Source organism: Colletotrichum karsti, assembly GCF_011947395.1.
Source record: "Colletotrichum karsti strain CkLH20 chromosome Unknown Scaffold18, whole genome shotgun sequence".
In the NCBI taxonomy this organism is placed as follows: domain Eukaryota; kingdom Fungi; phylum Ascomycota; class Sordariomycetes; order Glomerellales; family Glomerellaceae; genus Colletotrichum; species Colletotrichum karsti.
This window is the reverse complement of record NW_024065918.1, coordinates 583,743-604,031: the sequence shown is the minus strand read 5'-3', so window position 1 is coordinate 604,031 and position 20,289 is coordinate 583,743. Positions and strand designations below refer to the sequence as shown.

The window sequence follows — 20,289 nt, the reverse complement described above, 5'->3', positions numbered from 1 at the left end:
CTGTTCATCACCTCCAACGAAACACCTCCTAAGATGGCGTCACTCGATGTTCTCGCCAGCCTCTGGGAGGACGCGCCGTTTGCGCGCCTGCCTGCCGATGCGCCGCCCGAACTCAAGGACATGGTCCAGAACATCGAGAACCCCAAGCGCGTCTATGCCATCCACCGTGCCAGTCGTCGGCACAACTTCCAGATTCTCGTCGAAGTGTGCGTCGTATGCTGCGACCCCTTGAAAACACCGGCGCTAACTGCTGCTTCACAGATATGTCCTCCAGCTACGATACGGATGCGATTCGAAATCATGTACGACTCCTACCTGCTTCTCCTGCCGAAAACGCCTCGCCGGCAAGGCTCCGATCAGACGATATAATACGACGAGCGCGAGGACGCTGGCTGTCTACTTGGCGAGCCAGGATAACCCGGAGAATGGAATATGCCCCAACCTCAAGTCGTCGAAAGAACCACCAGCCGCTCTGAACTCGCTCATATTTTCCCCGAACCCCGCGGCGCCGGCCTTCAACGACCCCTTCTCGAAGCGCCCCGCTACACCGAAGGAACCACGGCGGCGGAAGTCAGGCTCGTCCGTTAAAATGAATGGTGAATGCAGCGGTTCTGCCAAGGCTTCCGGGGATGAGGAGTCCAACCGTCGCACAGCATCCCCGAGCGAACGGTCACACTTCGATGCCGCCACGGGCACAGCGCAGAGGCCTGTAAAGGTTACGGAGCGGCCGATCAGCAAGGATTACCGTTCGTTCGCGGCGAATGTCTTCGGCAGCGTCACCTTTAAGATGCTGGAATGGCTCACCCCGGCTGGTCTGGACGCCATGTCCAAGAAAGTTGCAGCTTTGGAGGCCGATGCGATACCGAGTCCGGGCAGGGAGGAACTCTTGAGGTCGCAGAAGCCCTCGGGACAGTCGACACCGATCCAGTCGATATCGCCCGTCATATACAAAGACCAAGACGACTTGCCGGAGCCAAAGATTGAGCAGGGGCCGGACGCAGCTCTAGAGCAGGCTTCCGAGAAGCTCCACAACTCGAGCTCGGCAATGCCAGGCTCGCGGCCAGGCAAACCTCAGCGAAGCTCAAGTGCGAGAGTGCGGGCGAACTCGAAACCCAAGAGGAAACTGTCCATCGAGCCGTTCCCGACGTCGTCATATTCCGAAGACGTCACCTCAGGGCTGATGTCTCCCAAGATGAATGGAGGACCGCATGAGAAGCCGCCTAGGCCGCCGAAAGGGCCACATATAAACCCCTACGCTATTCCGGAGATACCGTCCACGCCGTCTTTCTTTGACAACGTTCCACCTCAGAACCACTCGGTCACGATTTCCCAGGAGCCGGAATCATTTCTGAGGCCAAACATGAACACGGGTGAAGCTATAGCAGAAGCAAGGAAGCCTGGTCCCGAAACAGTATCGCAGCCTCAACCCGCCCAGGTTGAGCAGCCGACAAGTGAGGCCAAGACCGAAGAGCCAGTGGACGTTTCAATCTCTGACACCATGCTGCCACAAGCTTTGACGTCGCTGAACGTTGAGGTTGTCGACCTGATATGCGACATCCTTCAAGACGACGGCACTTCAGAATCTCATCTCCTGGATCCTGCCAAAATCACCAGTACGTACTCTGGGCTTAAGGACCGGCCGAAGATGGAGAGAAAACGAACATCCCGGAGCAACTACCCAAAACGACTGAGACGACAATGGAAGCTCTTCATCGAGCAGAGCCTGTTCAACATATTGAGTGATCCTCAAAGCTTGGTATCCTCCTTCGTCAAGGACGATGAGCTTCTCGATTCACACACGATCTGGTACTGCATGCTGCGACTCACACGCGTCGCCCCGAGTCTCGTTTTCCACAGCCTCTGGATGGCAGCCGGCAGCCTATTCGGTGCCCCAAAATCACTGCAATCGCTGCGATCTCCCACTACCAGGGTTTTCCGCCGGGAGCGTTCGTTTCCCAACGTGGAGGCAGGCCAGCTCTTGTCAATCTGTCTGCATGCTCTGGTCGCGGCTGCCCCGTTGATTACGGATTCCAGAACACTCTTCGACATGTCCCGAATCCGCTCGAGTGGGCTGACGTTGGCTGGAAGCGGTGACTTAGCCCGACAACCAGCCTGGCTGTGCCTCCTTTATGATGATGCTTTCTCGAACGACTTGGCACTCAGGTTAGCAAGGCGTCTGTTCGCCGCCATCTCGGCTCGGAAATGCTTCGCGGAAATGGTGGCTCAGGACGACGATATCGATGACAACGAGCAGGAGGTCGATGCTCTTGGGCCCCTTCTCATGCAACTGGCGTCGTTCAGCGGAGACGTGACATCCAATCCTGAGTTGGACAAGCTCGAAAGAGCAGGACACGAAACCAGGGTTTCCACCCTGCTGATGGACTGGGCCAAGACTGTGATGCTTCAAGAATGGGATGGCAAGCCAGAAATTTCGTGTGACGGCTCCTTTGGTGGAGCGTTGTCACTCATGGCGGCAATGTGTGAGTTGTACCAGTTCTATTGGTGCTACTCGAGCTAACTTGCAACAGACGAGAAACGACAATCCCTTCTCATCGGGGACACTCACTTCAGAGTGGACTACTTCGCGGAGAGAATGGATACTATCAACATGCCCGTCGCCTGGCTGTCCCACACCCCGCACAGGCAAAAGAAGCACCTACTAGACTTCCCCTTCATCTTCGATCCAGCCGCGCTCGTTTCGTACTTCCGATCCATCAACTTCTCAAAGATGAGCCGGAGCTACGAGGAGTCTAGCTCTTTGCAAACTAGGATGAAGGCGATTGTGGCACCGGGCGGGTTGATCACCAATCCTCACCATAAGTTGGTCCTGCAAGATCTTCTGAAGACGGCATCCTCAAAGTACCTGATTCTCGAAGTCAGCAGAAAGCACGTTATTAGAGATGCTTTTGATCAGCTGTGGCAACGAGAGGACCGAGAGTTGCACAGACCACTGAAAATTCACCTTGGCGAAGAAGCCGGCGAAAAGGGTTTCGATTCCGGCGGAGTCCAACAAGAGTTCTTCAGACTTGCCGTCGCCGAGTGCTTGAACCCAGACTACGGCGCTTTCACCGTCGATGAACGGACTCGCATGGCCTGGTTCGTACCTGGATCCGTCGTCCCGACATGGAAATTTGAGATCCTCGGTCTGCTCATGTCACTGGCTGTGTACAACGGCTTGACGCTTCCCATCACCTTTCCGAAGGCCCTCTACCGCAAGCTTCTCGGCGAGCCCGTGGACGAATTGTATCACATCGCCGACGGGTGGCCAGACCTTGCCATGGGCTTGACGACCCTCTCGGAATGGAATGAGGCCGACGGGGCGGTGGAGGACATCTTTGCCCGCACCTACGAATTCTCGGTGTCCATGTTCGGACAGCCCGTGTCCCGAGAAATGGGCGTAAAGGCGTCCGGCTGGCCGCAGTTTGAATCATCAGGGGAGAAGTCGCTCGTTGACGAAAACCCCGAGGATGCACCGTTGGTAACCAACGAGAACAGAATTGCATACGTGAGAGACTATATCCGGTACCTCACAGACGTCTCCATTCGCCCACAATACGAAGCTTTTGAGCGCGGGTTCCGTACTTGCCTGCACCCCAAGGCGCTTCGTCTCCTGACGCCTTCTCTTCTGCAGTCAGTCGTGGAGGGTTCCGAGGAGGTTGACATCTCTGAACTGAGGCGGTACGCCAGATACGTTGGCTGGGACCAAAACCACCACAGCGTCCGCGACTTCTGGTCGATCGTGAAGCGCTTCGACGAGAACATGAAGAGGAGGCTTTTGGAATTCGTGACGGCGTCAGACCGTGTTCCCGTCGGAGGAATGAAGAACATGCAGTTCGTCCTCCAGAAGAACGGCGAGGAAGAGGGAGAAGGGGGTCATCTACCCACAGCATATACTTGCTACGGCACGCTTTTGCTGCCCGAGTACAGAGACAGGGAGGTCCTGAAAGAGAGGCTTACCATGGCATTGCAGAATGCACAGGGTTTCGGTTTTGCTTGAGCAGGCGACGATGGATTGTATTTTAGAGTCAAAAAAAAAAGCGTGAGGGTTGGAAGGGCATTGTTGGCGCCATCTACTTGTTTCGAGCGGGTGAATTGAGGAGTTTCTATATTTGGGAGACTCTTGCCGTGCCTGTGTATGTGAGTGGATGGGGCCTTCCGTGAAGACGGTATGAACAACAGTGCCTACTTGAAGCCTCGCGGTTTCCTCTTGAAACCGTTTTGGGCTGTCCGGGTAAGTTGTTGTTCGCCAGGTACGTTCGGGATTAACCCATACTTCAATTCTACCTAGGATCTCTTACATTCAGATAACTTTTCAAGATGTTTCCACGTCTACCTTCTACCGTAGCCGAGCCTCTTTGTCTAAGGTTTTCTCTTCATGATTCTCTCGTGGGTTCCCATCGGCGCGTAGCTAGGGAGCTTTTCTGATCAGAATCAATTGCAGGACACATTTATCCACCAGACATCCTCTGTCCGACAGCCGGCCGATCGTATGCGGCGCAGCCCGACACGTTCCATCCGTCGTGGGGTCTGCAGCGGATTCCATGACAATCATTGGGTGCCCGCTTCTGCTGATGACGCCTTTGAGGAGACGAGCCTGTCTGCTGCGTAATCAGACCGGCTGGGTTTGGACGAACTTGGTCTTACGAGCCTGGTCTTAACTACCAGCCTTCTCTAAATGGCACTTCCATGTCAGTCCTATTCGTGTCGACCACGCCCAGCTCGTCGCCATTCCCTTCTTTGACCGTCTGTCAGCATCATCAACATGATAAACTGGCATGATTCGACATGTCGACGGCCCGATGTCGTCTTTTTCCATGCACTCGACGCACCGTCGTGCCAGAGTTGTGGAGAGATCGGGATACTCGACAACGACACATGCGATCAAGCCACCGGGCCAAATCATGAACCGACCCCCGAGGACGGCTTCGACCTTCGTTGGCCTTCGTGTCTACCATATGTGGAGGACGATTCCCCTAAGGAGATGTCTAAGCTCGCCAGGGACGCAGTGATCGGTGAAGATGCACTGGCGACGGACCACAGCGCTCGAACGCGCGTGACCGCAACGTCAATGTCACCACTGTATGAGACCTTGTACGCACGAAAGATACGCCTTTTGCAACTTCTTCCGGGGTCACATACCGATCCCATTCGGTGCAAGCTACAAATCGCGGACCTGTCAAACAAACCCGAGTACGAGGCCCTGTCGTACACGTGGGCCCAAGCAAATGGAGATACCGCAAGGTCCCAGCGAGTCTACTTGGGAGACCGGTATGACATGCTCGCCATTACCGTCAACTGCGCCAACGCTCTTCGTCGTTTGCGTTCACCGAATCGCAGCAGGATGCTCTGGGTCGACAGTATCTGCATAAATCAAGAGAACATCGAGGAGAGGTCTCAGCAGGTTGGAATTATGCAGTACATATACGCCACTGCACTAAGAGTTCTCATTTATCTGGGCGAGGACCCAGAGGACCCCAACCCAACCACATCCAAACCCTGGATGTTTGAGAATCACGGCAACAACCTCGAGCTAAGCCAAGACCTGGTCAGCCAGCCTTACTTCACCCGGATGTGGGTAATTCAAGAAATTGCATCTGCAAGATTCGCTTGGGTTCTCTACGGCTCGAGGGGGGCTCGGTGGCAAGACATCATGATTTCTCCAGAGGTCGATTCCACAGACGGTGGTCTACTGATCAAAGATGACAACTACAGACAACTGGTCAGTTCGCATCCATGGTTGCGGTCTGTAAATCTGCCACGACACAGAGGTCTGGACGAGCTTTACCAATTCTTAACCGAAACGAGGGGATGTCAAGCTTCGGACACAAGAGACAAGGTCTTCGCACTTCTGGGCTTGTTTGTCGGAGCTCGGGATGCCGGCCTGATCCCCGACTATTCTCTTAACAAAGGCCAGGTCCTCGCCGGGGTCACCGCTTCATGTCTCCTAACCCATCCACGGGCTTGGGTGCACTGCTTTGCCATGGTGGACCGTGTTCAATCACCGGACATGCCGTCATGGGCCGTCAACTGGTTATCGCCCCTCCACCAGGCCCATTCTGATCTTGGTACCATAGATCATGCTCGGTGGCGAGATGAATCTTCCAGATCCCCCGACGGGAAAGTCAGGATGAAATTCAGCAGAAAGGGTGCTCTTATCGTGCAAGGTATTCCCTTTTGCCGTCTCGCCAACTGCCTCCCCTCTGTTCGCCTGGAGCAAGTGAAAGCAGGCCCTTTGGGTGTCATCCGCGACATTTTCTACGACCCAGACGCTCACGATTGCTTGCCAGAACTTCAAGATGAAATCATACAGAAGTCTGTCCCTGCCGATCAATTGTTTTGCATCGACGGCCTGCCAGATTATCGACTAGTTCTCAAGCCACTGCAGGACGCTGATACCTATTCTTTTGTGGCTATCTGCGAACCGCCTCGGTGCATCAACACAGACTCTCAGATAAACGCTCTTAGCCGAAAACTGATATTGCTGCTGTCCGCATGGAACGAAATACTTTTGCATGACGGCCAACCGCCTATGTGGAAGACGCCGCAACCGTGGGAGGAAATGAAAGAAGTTTGCGGTTTACTTACGTACTTTCATGGTCACAAATTGCGACCTCATACCCGAAATATGGTGGATACACTGTTCGACGATCGTGTTCGCAGCCACCGGGGTATCGACAAATTAGAGGTCTCAAGGCAGCGATTGTTTCGTTACTCATCAGGTCGTCATCCTCCACCAGGCTCAGAGCTGGAGCGTCGAGTATGGCCCGGGGAAGAAAATGCACCAAAACAGGAAGTCTTGACTCAAGTCTATTGGGACTTCGGGGCAACCGCAAACTTGGACATTGCAAACCCGGTATCGGAGCAAGGCTTTGGATTCGCACGTATTGGACGCGTGTTGCCATGGACCCGCAACTACAACGACAACCCGTTGCTGGATGGATTGAAATACTCGTTGGACTTGGTCTCCTCGCGGAATATCGTTCCTCGGGTTTGGCCGGAATCGGATCGCATGTTCTCTACCCTCACATGCCAACTACTCTCAGCGAAAGCGAAGGCTTTAAGGGAGTTTCTAGATCGACCAATCAACTTGGATACGAGCTATACCCAAGGCAAAGACGCAGCAAACTTTGAAGAAGAGGAGCTTGAACGAGTCAGAACATCGTGTTGGCTCATGAACTCTATGGAGCTGCGACCAAACCCAGCACTTACAATCAATGACGACACATGGGCCGATTCGTTTCTTGAGGTGTTGTATTTCGGGATTTCAACCTCCGGAACAAATCTCCAACATCTTGAACGGGTTGAAACAGACTTCACTACTATGCATATGAAGAAAGCAGAGGGCATATTCAGGGAGATTTCGGGGTTTCGTGCCAAAGTGGACAGCCTCGAAAGAAAATTGATGTCTGCGAGCGATTTGGAGGATATTTCGGATACAACGATTGCTTTAAAAAATATGTGGACAGAGGTTAAGCAGTTTGAGAGAAGAGTTGTTGATTGTGGAGATTCCAAAGACTTCCGCGACAAATTCCAGGGATTTCAAAAAGTCTCCTCCTTGTTTGGAGGCATTGGAAAAACCGCGAGCGCGGAAGAAGGCATCGAGGCTCTCCGTGCTACGTTTCGAGGTTGTGAAGATGCTTTGATTGCTGCCTCGAGGGCGTTGCAGGACAGTCTTGAGGAAAGGAGGTGGAATATACTGCTTGAACTCGTGCGCGAGACTGAAGAGCACATGTTGCCGCTAGAGAAGCTTTTCACCTCTGAGGTTGGGAAAGTTCCAGAAACTAAGGACGCTGATGCAAGATGGAGGGAGATCAAGATATATTGACGGGGCGTTTACCAGGTAGCTGATGTATGGCTGGTCTTTAGCACCTCAGCCGCAATCTGACGGTCAAGTTCGTCTGCTCCTCGAATCTCCATGATCTCTTGCGAACAAACATGTGAGTAAGTAGATAGTAGTAGATATCCCAGTACCTTTCTGTACGTTGCAGCCAAGACTATGTTACGTTCAATAAATTGGGTACTCTGCTTCCGTGACGCGAAGCTATGAACCGGCTTTTTTGACATACTTGCAGGTTTGCGCCGATGGCAATACTCCTCCACAGCTTCTTTGGGAAGAAGCAGACTAAGGTATGGATCTGGATGAAGCCTGTGCTTTGGTCGGAGTATTGCTCAAGTTCGCAGGCACATCGTAAAACCTGCCCCTCCCCCCCCTACATTGTTAAACATCCGAGATTGTTGTTCACTGGGGAGTTGCTGCGGCAGGGGCGTAGATCTTCTAAAGAAAGGCGTTGTATCTTACCCACGGGAGTCTTGTTGCAGAAGCGCCGACTTGAGACCCGTCCCTACGAGATCCGAAGGATACCTACCGTCTTGATGACATCGGATGTACGCAACCATGTCAAGAGCTCATCGCATGTCGGAAGGTCGTTGCAAGATCGAACGATGACAATGGAGCTGCATTGCCCCATGTCGTGAAGCGGGCAACAACATACCTCAACCCCATCCCAGAAACGTACATGACTAAACAACCCAGTCTGAAGAAACAACGTTTCAACAAAGATTCCCCAGATCTCCAGCCCACCCCGGATCGTCGCAAGCGTCTCATGAAACGAACCTACCCTTACCCGCCGGCAAGCGCCGATCGGAAAGGACGAATGGAACCCGGAAACTTCCAACCCACGTCAATGCTCCCCTCTGACGTCGTGTCACCACAGCAAGCAAGCAGCTACCCGACTCAGCTCACTTAGAACCATTACCTTATACATCTCAAAGCATACATCCGTAAGGACTGACGACAAGGACAAACAGACCACGTTTATCACACCTCCTCTTTAAGCCGAGGCCCGCGATACCAGCATGATGTCCCGAGCATCAAAGTCTCAATGCGTACATATGCACCTGTGCCCTCGGTCCGTGCAATACCGCAGTACGCTTATCGAAGTATGTAGGGCACATGAACTGCACGAACAATTTGTCAACCCAGGCAGTATGAAAGCATTTGATCATGTTTTGATTTTTTCCTCTCTCTCTCCGAAGCCCCTATTCGACGTTTATGCTGGGAGACGTTAAACAAAAAACGGAGGAACTAGACCAACCCCCTCTTCAATCCAGAACGCCGGGGGGAACTCGTGAGATTAAGAAATAAGGAGAAAGAAAAAAAAAAGGAACACCCGTTATCATGAAGAAAGAGTCGTGGATCAAACAGGATGGATGCCACCCGGAGTATCATGGAATAATCAGAAAATAAAAGCAAAAAACGAAGTCTCTCCGCCTCTCAGTATGCAATTTGACCCGTGAGCTTTGGGGGGTATTTATGCACGCATTACGTTGCCCCGACGATTACCAAACGTTATTCCTTCATCTTGACGTAGTTGCTCGGGAAGATGCCGTGCTTCGTTCCAATCATGCCGGTCCTGCGCGGGATATGTCAGTATACGCACTCTGAGAAGGAGGAGCTCGATTGCACCACGTACCACCAATCCGTCTCGTTCTCCGTCTTCTTCAGCACCGTGATGACGTCGCCCTTCTTGAAGCCGAGATCGCCGGGCTGATCCGCCTCGAAGGTGAAGAGCGCCACGGCCTCGTTCTTCTTGAGCATCGCCGTCTTGGACGCGAAGTTGGGCTTGGGCGCCGCGGGTCTACCGGGCGGCCCCGTCTTCTGGTCCGACACGGCCCCGAAGCTGTTGCTGGGCGACGGGTTGTCCCTGTAGACGTAGCTGTCGTTGCCTCTTGACGCGAATGTGTTGGACCGCGAGACCCCTCCGAAGCCGCCGCCGCCGCCGGTGGGCCGGTCGTAGACGTCGTCCTGCCAGGTGCTGGACCTCTTGGGCCCGCCGAACTCGTCCGCGCCGGCGTGGCTCCCACCGAACGTGCTGTGGCGGTTGTTGTTGAACTCTCCCTCGCCGAAACCGCTGCCCCGGCGCCCGTTCCATACCACGTCGTCGTGGCTCTGGTCGTACACGGGGATGTCGTTGTACATGGCGTCGTCCGCCTGGCCGGTGCGGCCGGCGTTGAAAGATCGCGAGTTGAGGATGTTCATGAGGGGCGCGGCCTGAGCAGGCGGGCGGACACTTCCGGTGAGGATCTGGGCCGCGGTATATCGGGTGCCGTAGAGCTTCTCATTGGCGTCGCGGCGCTCGATGATGACGGAACCCTCGAGGGAAACGCCGGCGAAGAGACCCTTGGTCTTGGAGTAGGAGAAGATGCCTGCAACGGACTTGAGCGAGGCGGCGCCGGCGGCCTCGGCGTTGCGACCGACGGGACCGGCGGCGATGGAGACGTTGCCGCCGAGGGTGAGGGAGCCCGCCTGCGCGAAGGTCTTGACGGCATTGGCGTCGTTGAGGATGAAGACGAAATCAGTCAGCTCGAAACCGATCTGGCCGCCAAAGCCGGCGCCCGCGGTGCCGATGGCGCTTGGCGCGCTCCATGATCCGTCGGGGAGGCGCGAGACGACGAGGCCGCTACCGAAACGGCCGGAACCGAGGAAGCCCGCCTTGAGGACGGTGAGGATCGCGAGGCCCTGCGCAGGTTAACCAGTGGTCAGCAATCAGTCGGAGGCCTCCTGTTTTGTTTGTGTGTCTCTGCGCGCGCCAAGGCGGCAACGGTGGGGGTTTTTGGGAGGAAGGCAGGTGTCGTGAGAAAAAGAGGGCGGGGTGTGGAATATGGCTCACCTTCGCGTTGGCGAGGATCGAAGGGGGGATGATCTTGTCGGGACTGAAAGCTTGCCTCGGGTCGATGAAGGAGGTCAGGATCTTGCCGCACTTTTTGCATTCCGCTGTCGATAGTTGGGTCAGCTTCAGGCCGTATTTTTGCGCGCGGGTGGATTGTGGTGACGGAGTCGAGCGGGACGACCGGCACGGCGGGAGAGAGAAGGGTGGACTTACACGCCATAGACGACGGCAGCGGGTTGTGGAGGCCCATTGTGAGACGTGGGAAACGGGCGCGAGAGGTGGTGAGGTCTGCGTTCGTCTCGAGAGGGAGGATTGCGAGGTTTGCAAAAAAAAGAATGAAGAGAGGAAGGAAAGTGACCAGATGAAGAAAGTTGCCTGGAGGTGATGGATGATTTTAGTCGGTGCTAGGTAAGGTAGCCCAAAGTACCGTTACTTTCGGGATCCTCTAGGCCTTCGCCCGCGGTGAGTTCCACCCGACACCTCCACGTAATAATGATTTTGTGGAGTCCCGATAGGTGAAGAGCCGCCGAGGCCTGCGCCTCTTCTGTTCGTCTTGAGAGGGGACGAGGTGCGAGTGCAAGTGAGCGTGTCTTAGCCGTCCGCCTGTCGTTCGTATTGGTTTGTGTTGGGCTTGGCTTTGATGGAGTTGGGCAGAGGACGGGACACGGCACTCTTAATGGCCTCCACTGGTTGTTTTCTTTTTAAACTTCGGGTTGCCTTTCTTCGGCCGAACTGGATTTGATATGTGCACCATTGGACGACCCTCATAAAACAAACGAGCATGGCGCCCGGCTTCTGCTTCTTAAGGGACAAGATGGACGCATTTTTCTGCCTTTACGATATTTGCGTTTGTCTGGGGTTCGGGGCAGCTGACAGGACGAGCTCTGGGATTGCCGGGCTTCAAGTAGAGAAACACCAAATAAAATGGAAGATTTATCCATGGAGCTGAGCTACTCAGCTACACGCCAGGCCACACATTTTCGGCGCTGAGAGCCGGACGTGACAGGCCCGGGCGAGTGAGGTAATTGCGCCTCTAATTCGCGGGGTACTTTGCACCAACAAACAATGGAGGGAGCACCCATGTTGCCCAGGTCAGGTAGGTATCCGTACTGGACCTTGAGTGTGGCGCAGGAACTGACGCGCAAACCCCCACCAGCAAGGGTACCGATCCGAGCAGTGACCGTCTTCCTCTCTACCGCTGGGGAACGCTACCAAAAACACGCTCCGGGGTTCCAGACCATCCCCCGTTCCAGTCGTCCAGCCTCGCCTCCAAAGAAACCGCCCGGCCCGACCATCGTCATTGTTTCGCCGCCCGCCAGACTCCAACCACCACGCAACCTCATCCTCACCCTACATCCTGTCGCCGCCGCCGCCCCTTCCTCACGCCAAACCACGAGAACGAAAATAAGCGCCGTCAGCTGCGCAAGGAAGACATTCCAACCTACACGTAACCTTTAACACCGCCACGTCCGATCACCCTCCGATCCACGCACTCACGACGACGAAGGCGAATCCGTGATACCTACCAATACGCGGAAACCCACCATCACCTCCGAGCGTGCCTCCCTCCGCCTCGACCACCGAGCCCGACGGACCCTCCGATCCAAACCTCCCGATCCGCGCCGTCGCCCCTATCCACCTACTCATCCCCGCGTCCATCCCCCGTCCACAACCCCGAAAATGTCAGAAGCCTACGAGCGCGAACGCCAAAACAACGCCCGCCTAGATGAGCTCTCCGCGAAGGTCTCGGCCCTTCGCGGCGTGACCGTCGACATCTACGACAACGCGCGCGCCCACGAGGTCATCGACAGCACCGTACGTTTTGCTTCCGTTTACCCCCTTTTCCCTCTTCTCCTGAAAGGGTCTCTCTTGCTAACCGATTCCACCACACAACAGTCCGAAACCTTCTCCTCAATGTCGACCCAGCTCAAGGGTTCCGCCGGCCGGTTAACCCGCATGGCCGCCTCGGGCAACAAGGTCGCCATCCTGAAACTCTCCGGCATCATCATCGGCTTCTTCATCGTCCTCTTCTACGTCATGAAACTCTTCTTCTGAGAGAAACGATAATGCCCTTGTGGACTCTTGACCTCTTTGTTTCTGTAGAAGCGACGTGAGAAAACACCAGACGAGACCGGGGAAAAGAAAAGGGGGGCCGCATGACTGGTGACGAAGTGTAAGAAACGAGAGACGGCTAAAATTGGGGAGCAAGCCTTGGGAAAAGTCAAGTCATCTCCGGCTGCAAGACGGACGAAACTTCTTCCCGTTGGGCGGAATAACAACCAGAATATACGGGAAAGCGAATACTTTTTTTTTGCTACACGAAATGGCGAAGGGGCGCGGGAACGGAAATGTTCGAATACCCTGCGCGCGCATGGATTACCGGAGTTTGTTTTAATGACTTGGGAGGGGGAAGGGGGAGCTTAGCACGGCGACGACGGGTTTGCGTGTACTGACAGCACTGTGTATATATGTGTACCATGAATTTGCTTGCTTTCACTTTTATTCGCACAAAATGTTCATCTATGACGCTTTTGCATCCGAATTACAGACATTTCACATGAAAACCACTTCACTTCGTGCCCGCTAACCGCCCCCTTCATTGCAACGTCTATAGGCGGACGAGAAACGTCGAGGAACCTTGAGCTTTCCCACTCGGCTGCAAACAATTCCGTGACTTCACCCTCACCATATGTCCCGCATCCCCCATTTACTGCCACACGTTCGAAAAGAGGTCGTCGTTTCCGCCAACAGGCTTGGAAGATCCAGAGGCAGCCGGGGTTGTGCTGCTCGTCCATCCTCCGAACTCCTCGTCAGCCGCCACCTTTGGTGCGGCGCTGAAGCCGCCAGACGCGCCGGGAACGATGGGGGTGCTGGCAAACGAGCCGGACGCGCCCCAGCCTCCAATGTCGGCGCTGCCTCCGAATCCACCAGTCGGCTTGGGTGCTTCCGGGGCCTTCGCAGGTGCAGCCGCGGCAGAGGTGTCGGGCGCGCCCCAGGCGTTGGAGCCCCATACATCCGAGTTTGACCAGTTCCCTGTGCTCATGGTGCTCGTGGCGGCGGCCGTTGGGTTCGTCGCGGGAGGTGACTTGGGCTGGCTCGAGAGGTTGAAGACGGAGCTGGAGGCCGCAGCGGGAGCCGGAGCCGGACTGGGCGCGGCGGCGGCGGGCGCGGGGGAGGAAAGGTCGAAGAGGTCTCCCATGCCGGAGGATGCTGATTGAGCGGGCTTGGGCTGGGACGGCGCGGGCGCCGGGGCAGGGGAGCTGGACCAGCCAAACCCACCGAATCCGCTGTTGGAAGGTTGCGTCTGAGGTTGAGGAGCGGCGGCCGCCGGTGCGGCGGGCTTCGAGTCGAAGAAGCTGCCTCCGCCGAGGCCACCGAAGGCGTTTGACGAAGGCGGCGGTGACTTGCTGCTGACGGGGCTGGCCAGGCTTGCGAAAGGGTCCGCGGCGGCCGGCTTGGGGCTTGTGGTGTTGTTAAAGCTGAGGTTGCTGAAGGCATCGGTCATGCCGCCAAACGACTGCTGCTGCTGGTGTCCGTAGGTGGGGGAGGGCATGCCGCCGAATTGACCTCCGGGGACTTGAGGGGCTTGTTGTTGCTGGGGCTGCGGTTTCGGGGCGGAGGCGTAGAGCGACAGGATGGACTGCTTCAGGTCTGGCCTGGAAGGGCCTCCCATTCCACCGGCCGCGTTGGTGCTGGCAGGGCGTGGTGGAGCCGCAGGTTCTCCGAAGAAGTCCAAGCCCAACAGCGAATCCTTAGTGCTCGTGGCCTTGGGGGGAGCCGGGTCGGACTTGGGAGGCACCTTGCCGGGTTGCGGGCCGGCGGTGCTGGCCCGGGGGATGGGATCGCCGCCGATGAGATCGACCTGCGGCTGCGGGGCAGCGATGCTCCGTGGGGGAGCAGCCGACTTGCCGACCGAGCTCTTGCGGACCGATTCTCGCCTCTCCACGTTCTGCTTCTCCTTGACCAAGCTCAGAGGGACGTCGTCGTCGCCGTCGGCGTCCAGCGAGGCGGGGTCCGGAATGGGGCCGTCCATTGTCCATCTCTTCAGCTCGTATTTGGTGCGAATGAAGTTCTCAATCTTGGATTCGGAAGGCACGTGGCCGGGTGCCAGCTTGGCCTCCCAGTATTTGTTTGCGCGCGCATTGCCCCAGCTGAGGATGCTCTTGAGTTGCTCGTCGGTCCAGGAATCGAGGTCGACAGACTTGACTCTGCTGATGTGCGTACCCATGCCACGGTGGATGCCCGAACACCGAATGCAGATAAAGACACCCAGGTTCCAACTAGCCCATCGCGGGTCTGGTCATGCGGGAGTCAGCGGGGGGATACGTCGGGGGCGAGAAGAGACTCGAGCAACTTACGCTTGTTTCTCTTGCAGTCGGAGCAGACCTTGTTGCACTCCAGCTTCAGCAGACTCTTGATCGTGGCCTGGTTCTGGAGCGCTCTCTCGGCGGCGGGATTTGGCGGTCTTCGAGACATGGTGGCCTTTGTTTGGGTGTGCGGTCGGTAAGATTGGAAATCTCGGCGGGCGAGAAAGACTTGCAGTCGGCGGGTGCAGTCTTGTATTCGATGCGAGTGCTGTCGGAGAAAGGGGGTGAAGAGCGCAAGATCGCAAAGTTGTCAGGTCGGGCCTTGAACGTCGTGTGCCTGGCATTAATATTATGAATTACCATATCCACGCGGCGGCGCTGATACCGGCCAGGTAAGGGGCAACTGGGGGCAACTGGGGTCAAGAGTGCCCGAATCGTCCCTGCCTAAGGCAGTGATGACGGTAGAGAGGTGGGGTCCTTTCAGCGGCTGCGGAAGGAGTGGTAGGATGGATTGACAGGTGGCTTTGGTCTTTGACAGGTGTCACCGTCTACTCTTTACCATCGCTACTTGCACTTGTAACACTCAATGCCTTCAATGTGTTTTGTTCTTCGTTGCTGCTCTGCTTTCATTGGAACCATGATATATATTGAACAACTCCAGGTCGAGCTTCGTCTTTTCAAGCAAAATGTTTGGCTTGACCACGGACTTGGCCACATCGCGCATTGACCCTGTCATCAGAGTTTAGAAGGTGGAAGTTCTATGCAGAAGAAGCAGAGATCAGATAAACATTCTAACTGTATCTCGTACTCGAATCGGACTTCCTGAAGTCGAGGCCATCTGTTGATTCGGTGTTCACAAAAGATTAACTCGGCAGGCAACCACTTAAGATCGAAACAAAACGGCACAAAACAGGAATTCAAGCTCGAGTGATGGGTGCCTACGAACGGATGATACCAAAGCACACACTGCCACCATCAGGCACCCTTTGAAGAGAAGACTATTTGTTGAATGTCGATAGCAATCACGTTGAAGCCATGCTGTCAACAGCCATTGGGACACATTTCTTCCACGTGGGCGCCTCACAATACTTTCCAGTCTTGATTTCACTTCATGCCGACCAGCATACGTGGTCCGTCAAGTAAACTCGTCTTAGCATGTCGAGAAGCTCTCATCCAGGTACTCACCTCTCCAATACATCTCCAGATCGAGCTGCGGAGAACACCACCGGGTCCCTTCCGACTGCACCGCTTCGACGCAGGCCTGGGATACAACAATCCTCCAATTGCGAGGCCGCCGGCAGCGCTTGCCGGATATGAACCACCCAGCATCCAAAGGGCCGCAAGCAGGCTGCAGCCCCAAACATCGATCTCCCCAGGTCGTCCAGTAGAGTTGCGGGGGCGGGACGTCGGTGCAGCAGTAGGACGTGGGGGAAATGAGGGGTCGCGCGTCTTCACACTTTAATCCGTCGCATCTTGACGTCTCGCAGACTGATCCTCACTCTGTCATAGGTAGAACCCGTGTCCGTTCGCGTTGCGGCGCTGCTTTCCAGCTCCCATTAGCACATGGCATTAGCTTAGTGACTGCCGCTCGACTACTCGGAGGAGCGCGATATCGCCTCACGGCCATCTCGGAACAAGGTCCCTCGAATCCGGACGAGACATGCAGCTTGCCGTCGTTGTGGTCAGTTCCGTATCGGACGTGGTCAACGGTGCCAGGAGGGGCGCTTTGTATAAAACCTTAGCGGCTGTCGCGCGTGCCAGGTGATGGTGTCGTCTTGTAACCTTCTCAGTCAGACTTCTGACTTCCTGCTTTGATCAGTGATTCTTACTACTTTGTAGAAAATTAGTCCTGTTAAACCATATCTCGCATTCTAGTCTCGAATCAGCCATGGCACCCTCGGCGATAGAGAAGATAACATCAACCGTGACCTCCTTTTCGTCAGACCGACCTCGAATCTTGGTCCCTGAGAAGGTCTCTTCGGATGGCCTCGCGCTGCTGAAAGACAGGTACGACGTGGACAACCGCACCGGTCTGTCCGCAGACGAGCTCATCGACGCGATTCCCAACTACCATGCCCTCATTGTACGGTCCGAGACCAAAGTCAATGCCGCCGTGCTCGCGGCTGGCAAAAAGCTCCGGGTCGTCGCAAGAGCTGGCGTGGGTGTGGACAACATCGACGTGGACGCCGCCACGAGTAACGGCATTATCGTGGTGAACTCGCCTTCGGGCAATATCGTGGCGGCCGCCGAGCACACGATCGCCCTCCTCCTCGCAACGGCCCGCAACGTCGGGCGAGCCGACACCACCATGAAGGACGGCAAGTGGGAGCGAGGTAAGCTCGTCGGTGTCGAGGTCGGCAGCAAGACTCTCGGGATCATTGGACTCGGCAAGGTCGGGATGAAGGTCGCCCGCATGGCCATCGGTCTCGGGATGAAGGTGAAGGCGGTCGATCCGTACGCCAGCAACGAGATCGCGCGGCAAGCGAACGTCGAGCTCGTGACGGACCTCAAGAGCCTCTTGCCCGTGGTCGACTTCTTGACCATCCACACCCCGCTGATGGCCAGTACGTTGGACCTCCTAAAGGAGGAGGACTTCCAGACGATGAAGAAGACGGCGAGGGTCTTGAATGTCGCTCGTGGCGGCGTATACAACGAGGCGGCACTCCTGCGTGCTCTGGATGAAGGCTGGATCGCCGGCGCCGGCTTGGACGTCTTCACGTCAGAGCCTCCTGCGGCGGACTCGACGGCGTCACAGCTGACGAAGCACCCCAAGGTGGTAGCCACGCCGCACCTGGGAGCGTCCACGGTCGAAGCCCAGGAGAACGTGTCGATGGACGTGTGCACCCAGGTAGCCGAGATCCTCCGCGGAGGCCTGCCGACGGCGGCCGTCAACGCCCCTCTTATCATGCCGGAGGAGTACCGCAAGCTGCAGCCGTTTGTGCGGCTCATCGAGAAGATGGGCGGGCTGTACACGCAGCACTTTGTCGGGAGCAAGGGCGGAATGGTGGGCGGTCGTCGGTTCGAGCTGATCTACCAGGGCGACATCGCGGGCATCTCGAACACGCGGCCGCTGTTCGCGGCGCTGGTGAAGGGGCTGGTGTCGTCCATCACGGACTCTGGCGGGCGGGACGTGAACATCGTCAACGCCAGCCTCATCGCCAAGGAGAAGGGCATGATCATCAGCGAGACGCACAGCGGGGAGGCCAAGAACGGCGCGTATGCCAGCCTGGTGACTCTCCGGTCGCACGGCGAGGACGGCGAGCAGGTGATTGAGGGATATGTGTCGGGGCAGAGCATATACATCTCCAAGCTGGACCGGTTCAGTGCGACGTTCCAGCCGCAGGGGACGATGCTGGTGCTGCACAATTACGACGAGCCGGGCAAGATTGGCGGTGTGGGAACGGTGCTGGGCCGGCACGGGATCAACATCACCTTCATGCAGGTGGCAAGCCTGGATGGTGAGGAGAGGAGGGCGGAGGGCGGCAACGAAGCTCTCATGATCCTGGGCGTGAGGGGAGAGATTGGCGGCAAAGTAGTGGAGGATTTGCAGCACGAGGAGGGAATCCTGAACGTGAGCCTGGTGAGGTTGTGAGGCGGGTTGGACCGGGTTGGCAGTGAGAGCTTCCATAGGCAGGTAGGTTGAGTCTAAGGCGCCCGCAGACTGCAGTTGAGGAGGCTAAGGTCGAGTGGATTTGTGAGGGGCCAAGCTGCAGGAGCTCGAGTTGAAGACGGATGAAAGGCGTGGCCCCCACGAGTTCGCGGAGCTTGGCAAGAGTTGTGATTTCATTGGCGGGTTGAGGGGCTCAATTAAGGTGCATTGCAGACTGGAGACGGTTGACGCGGGCAGTGCAATAATAACCAACAGCTAGAGTCGGCCATTTTGGTCCAACTAGAACAATGAGGGTTTTGCTATCTCGTTGAACGCCAAGCCCGTCGTGCCCATATTGTACTGACTGTTAAGCTGTTCGGGCTGTAGTTTTGAGGCCCGGGTATCGGCATAAATCGGCAAAGAGTGACATCGTTTCTGACCGTGTTCCGCCCGGCCTAATGCCTTATCCAGTTGTTGCAACTCTTGCGACAACGCACACTGATGCTCCGCAAGTGCAAAAACCACTGCCGGACAAAAAAAAAAACGAGTGGCGCGGAGGATTTCTGGAAAAGACATCGTTCTCAGCTCAGGGTCTGTTCGAGGATGACGCAGGGTCCGAGGTTTGTGACAACTCGCAGTCTCCATGTCTGTTCGGTCTGGACAGCTCATTGGGCACGTGGACAGATAAGGTGGTGGCCGTTCATGTACCTCGCCATGTACCCCTGCACCATGTCATTAAGGTGAGGTACCTGCTCGACTTCCCACGAGTTGCTTCCGGAGGTAGGGGACAGGCCACTAACGTAGACCAATCGCACCAGATTGAATGTTAACCATGACTCCGGGTCGTAACTTAGAAGCTCTGTGTCAGTTACTGTTGAACTCTAGAAAGACGTAAGGGTAAACATTAAAACAAGAGGGCGCGATAAGACGGGAAGAGTGTGCCAAGACATGTGCTCACAGAAGAAAAAGACTCAAGGCACATGCAATATGCAATATGCAGCATAAGGTATCCGTACCGTAATGCACCCAATTACCCCGGATTCTGCACAAATATGACGACCTTGAGATACGCGCACAAAAAAAGGCGGGGGCAAGTGAGACGAAGGATGACTTTTTTGCTTTCTCGCGCTATCCGAATAGCCGTGGAGGAGCAACAGGACGCATTCCAGTCAGATTTTACCCTTGGCCTCACATACTTCATACACCTAGGACATGTCTTAGAATGCTTAAAAAGCAGTGCGGAGGTCGGACGTCTCTGCGGCAATGATGCATCACTCGCACTGCAAAGCTGCCCGCCTCCCCCGACCCCCGACCGTTGATGACGCCAAGCTCGACCGCCACCCGCTGCATTGATTGGCTACTTGGCCGCCGACCAGAAGAAGGAAGCTTCCGTCCACGGCCTGTGTCGCCTGTCGCCTGTCGCCATCCTCGTTGGTGTTGGATTACATAGCACAGAGAGTACCTGACCGGACACACACCTCTTTGTGTTGCTCTCCTAGCTTTGACTTTTGGCTAACAAATTTCAACTTTTATTTTACACCTACTTACACCCAACTCACTTATCTACCCTTATGAACCCGTGATAACGTCTCTTCCTCGCTTCCCGTTGCCATCACCGCTACCACCCAGTGCCGTCGAACCATCTCTGCTACTCGTCTTCCGATCCTGGCTCGTCAGTGGAGCTCGCCCGCCTTGCCTGCTGCACTTGCGTACGCACCGCAGC

General features: G+C 55.9%; 6 protein-coding genes across 6 annotated transcripts; 4 read left to right on the top strand and 2 right to left on the bottom strand.

Moving 5' to 3' along the window:
* Positions 1–33: 33 nt before the first annotated feature.
* Positions 34–3,997, top strand: CkaCkLH20_06268 (hect domain protein; the record flags this gene model as incomplete). The annotated part of the gene is made up of 3 exons (XM_038888985.1): positions 34–206; positions 262–2,480; positions 2,529–3,997. The coding sequence occupies 3 exons, from the start codon at positions 34–36 to the stop codon at positions 3,995–3,997; spliced, it is 3,861 nt and encodes a 1,286-aa protein (XP_038745786.1).
* Positions 3,998–5,068: 1,071 nt separating this feature from the next.
* CkaCkLH20_06267 (uncharacterized protein) lies at positions 5,069–6,455 on the top strand (the record flags this gene model as incomplete). The annotated part of the gene is made up of 2 exons (XM_038888984.1): positions 5,069–6,312; positions 6,386–6,455. The coding sequence occupies 2 exons, from the start codon at positions 5,069–5,071 to the stop codon at positions 6,453–6,455; spliced, it is 1,314 nt and encodes a 437-aa protein (XP_038745785.1).
* Positions 6,456–9,349: 2,894 nt separating this feature from the next.
* On the bottom strand, positions 9,350–10,920 carry CkaCkLH20_06266 (SH3 domain-containing protein; the record flags this gene model as incomplete). The annotated part of the gene is made up of 4 exons (XM_038888983.1): positions 9,350–9,413; positions 9,474–10,519; positions 10,671–10,774; positions 10,884–10,920. The coding sequence occupies 4 exons, from the start codon at positions 10,918–10,920 to the stop codon at positions 9,350–9,352; spliced, it is 1,251 nt and encodes a 416-aa protein (XP_038745784.1).
* A 1,430-nt stretch (positions 10,921–12,350) lies between these two features.
* CkaCkLH20_06265 (snare complex subunit protein) lies at positions 12,351–12,725 on the top strand (the record flags this gene model as incomplete). Its single annotated transcript, XM_038888982.1, has 2 exons — positions 12,351–12,485; positions 12,567–12,725. 2 exons carry the CDS (start codon positions 12,351–12,353, stop codon positions 12,723–12,725), a joined length of 294 nt encoding a protein of 97 aa, XP_038745783.1.
* Positions 12,726–13,377: 652 nt separating this feature from the next.
* Positions 13,378–15,146, bottom strand: CkaCkLH20_06264 (stromal membrane-associated protein; the record flags this gene model as incomplete). Its single annotated transcript, XM_038888981.1, has 2 exons — positions 13,378–14,966; positions 15,029–15,146. 2 exons carry the CDS (start codon positions 15,144–15,146, stop codon positions 13,378–13,380), a joined length of 1,707 nt encoding a protein of 568 aa, XP_038745782.1.
* Positions 15,147–16,865: 1,719 nt separating this feature from the next.
* On the top strand, positions 16,866–18,569 carry CkaCkLH20_06263 (phosphoglycerate dehydrogenase; the record flags this gene model as incomplete). Its single annotated transcript, XM_038888980.1, has 1 exon — positions 16,866–18,569. The coding sequence occupies one exon, from the start codon at positions 16,866–16,868 to the stop codon at positions 18,567–18,569; it is 1,704 nt and encodes a 567-aa protein (XP_038745781.1).
* Positions 18,570–20,289: the final 1,720 nt, after the last annotated feature.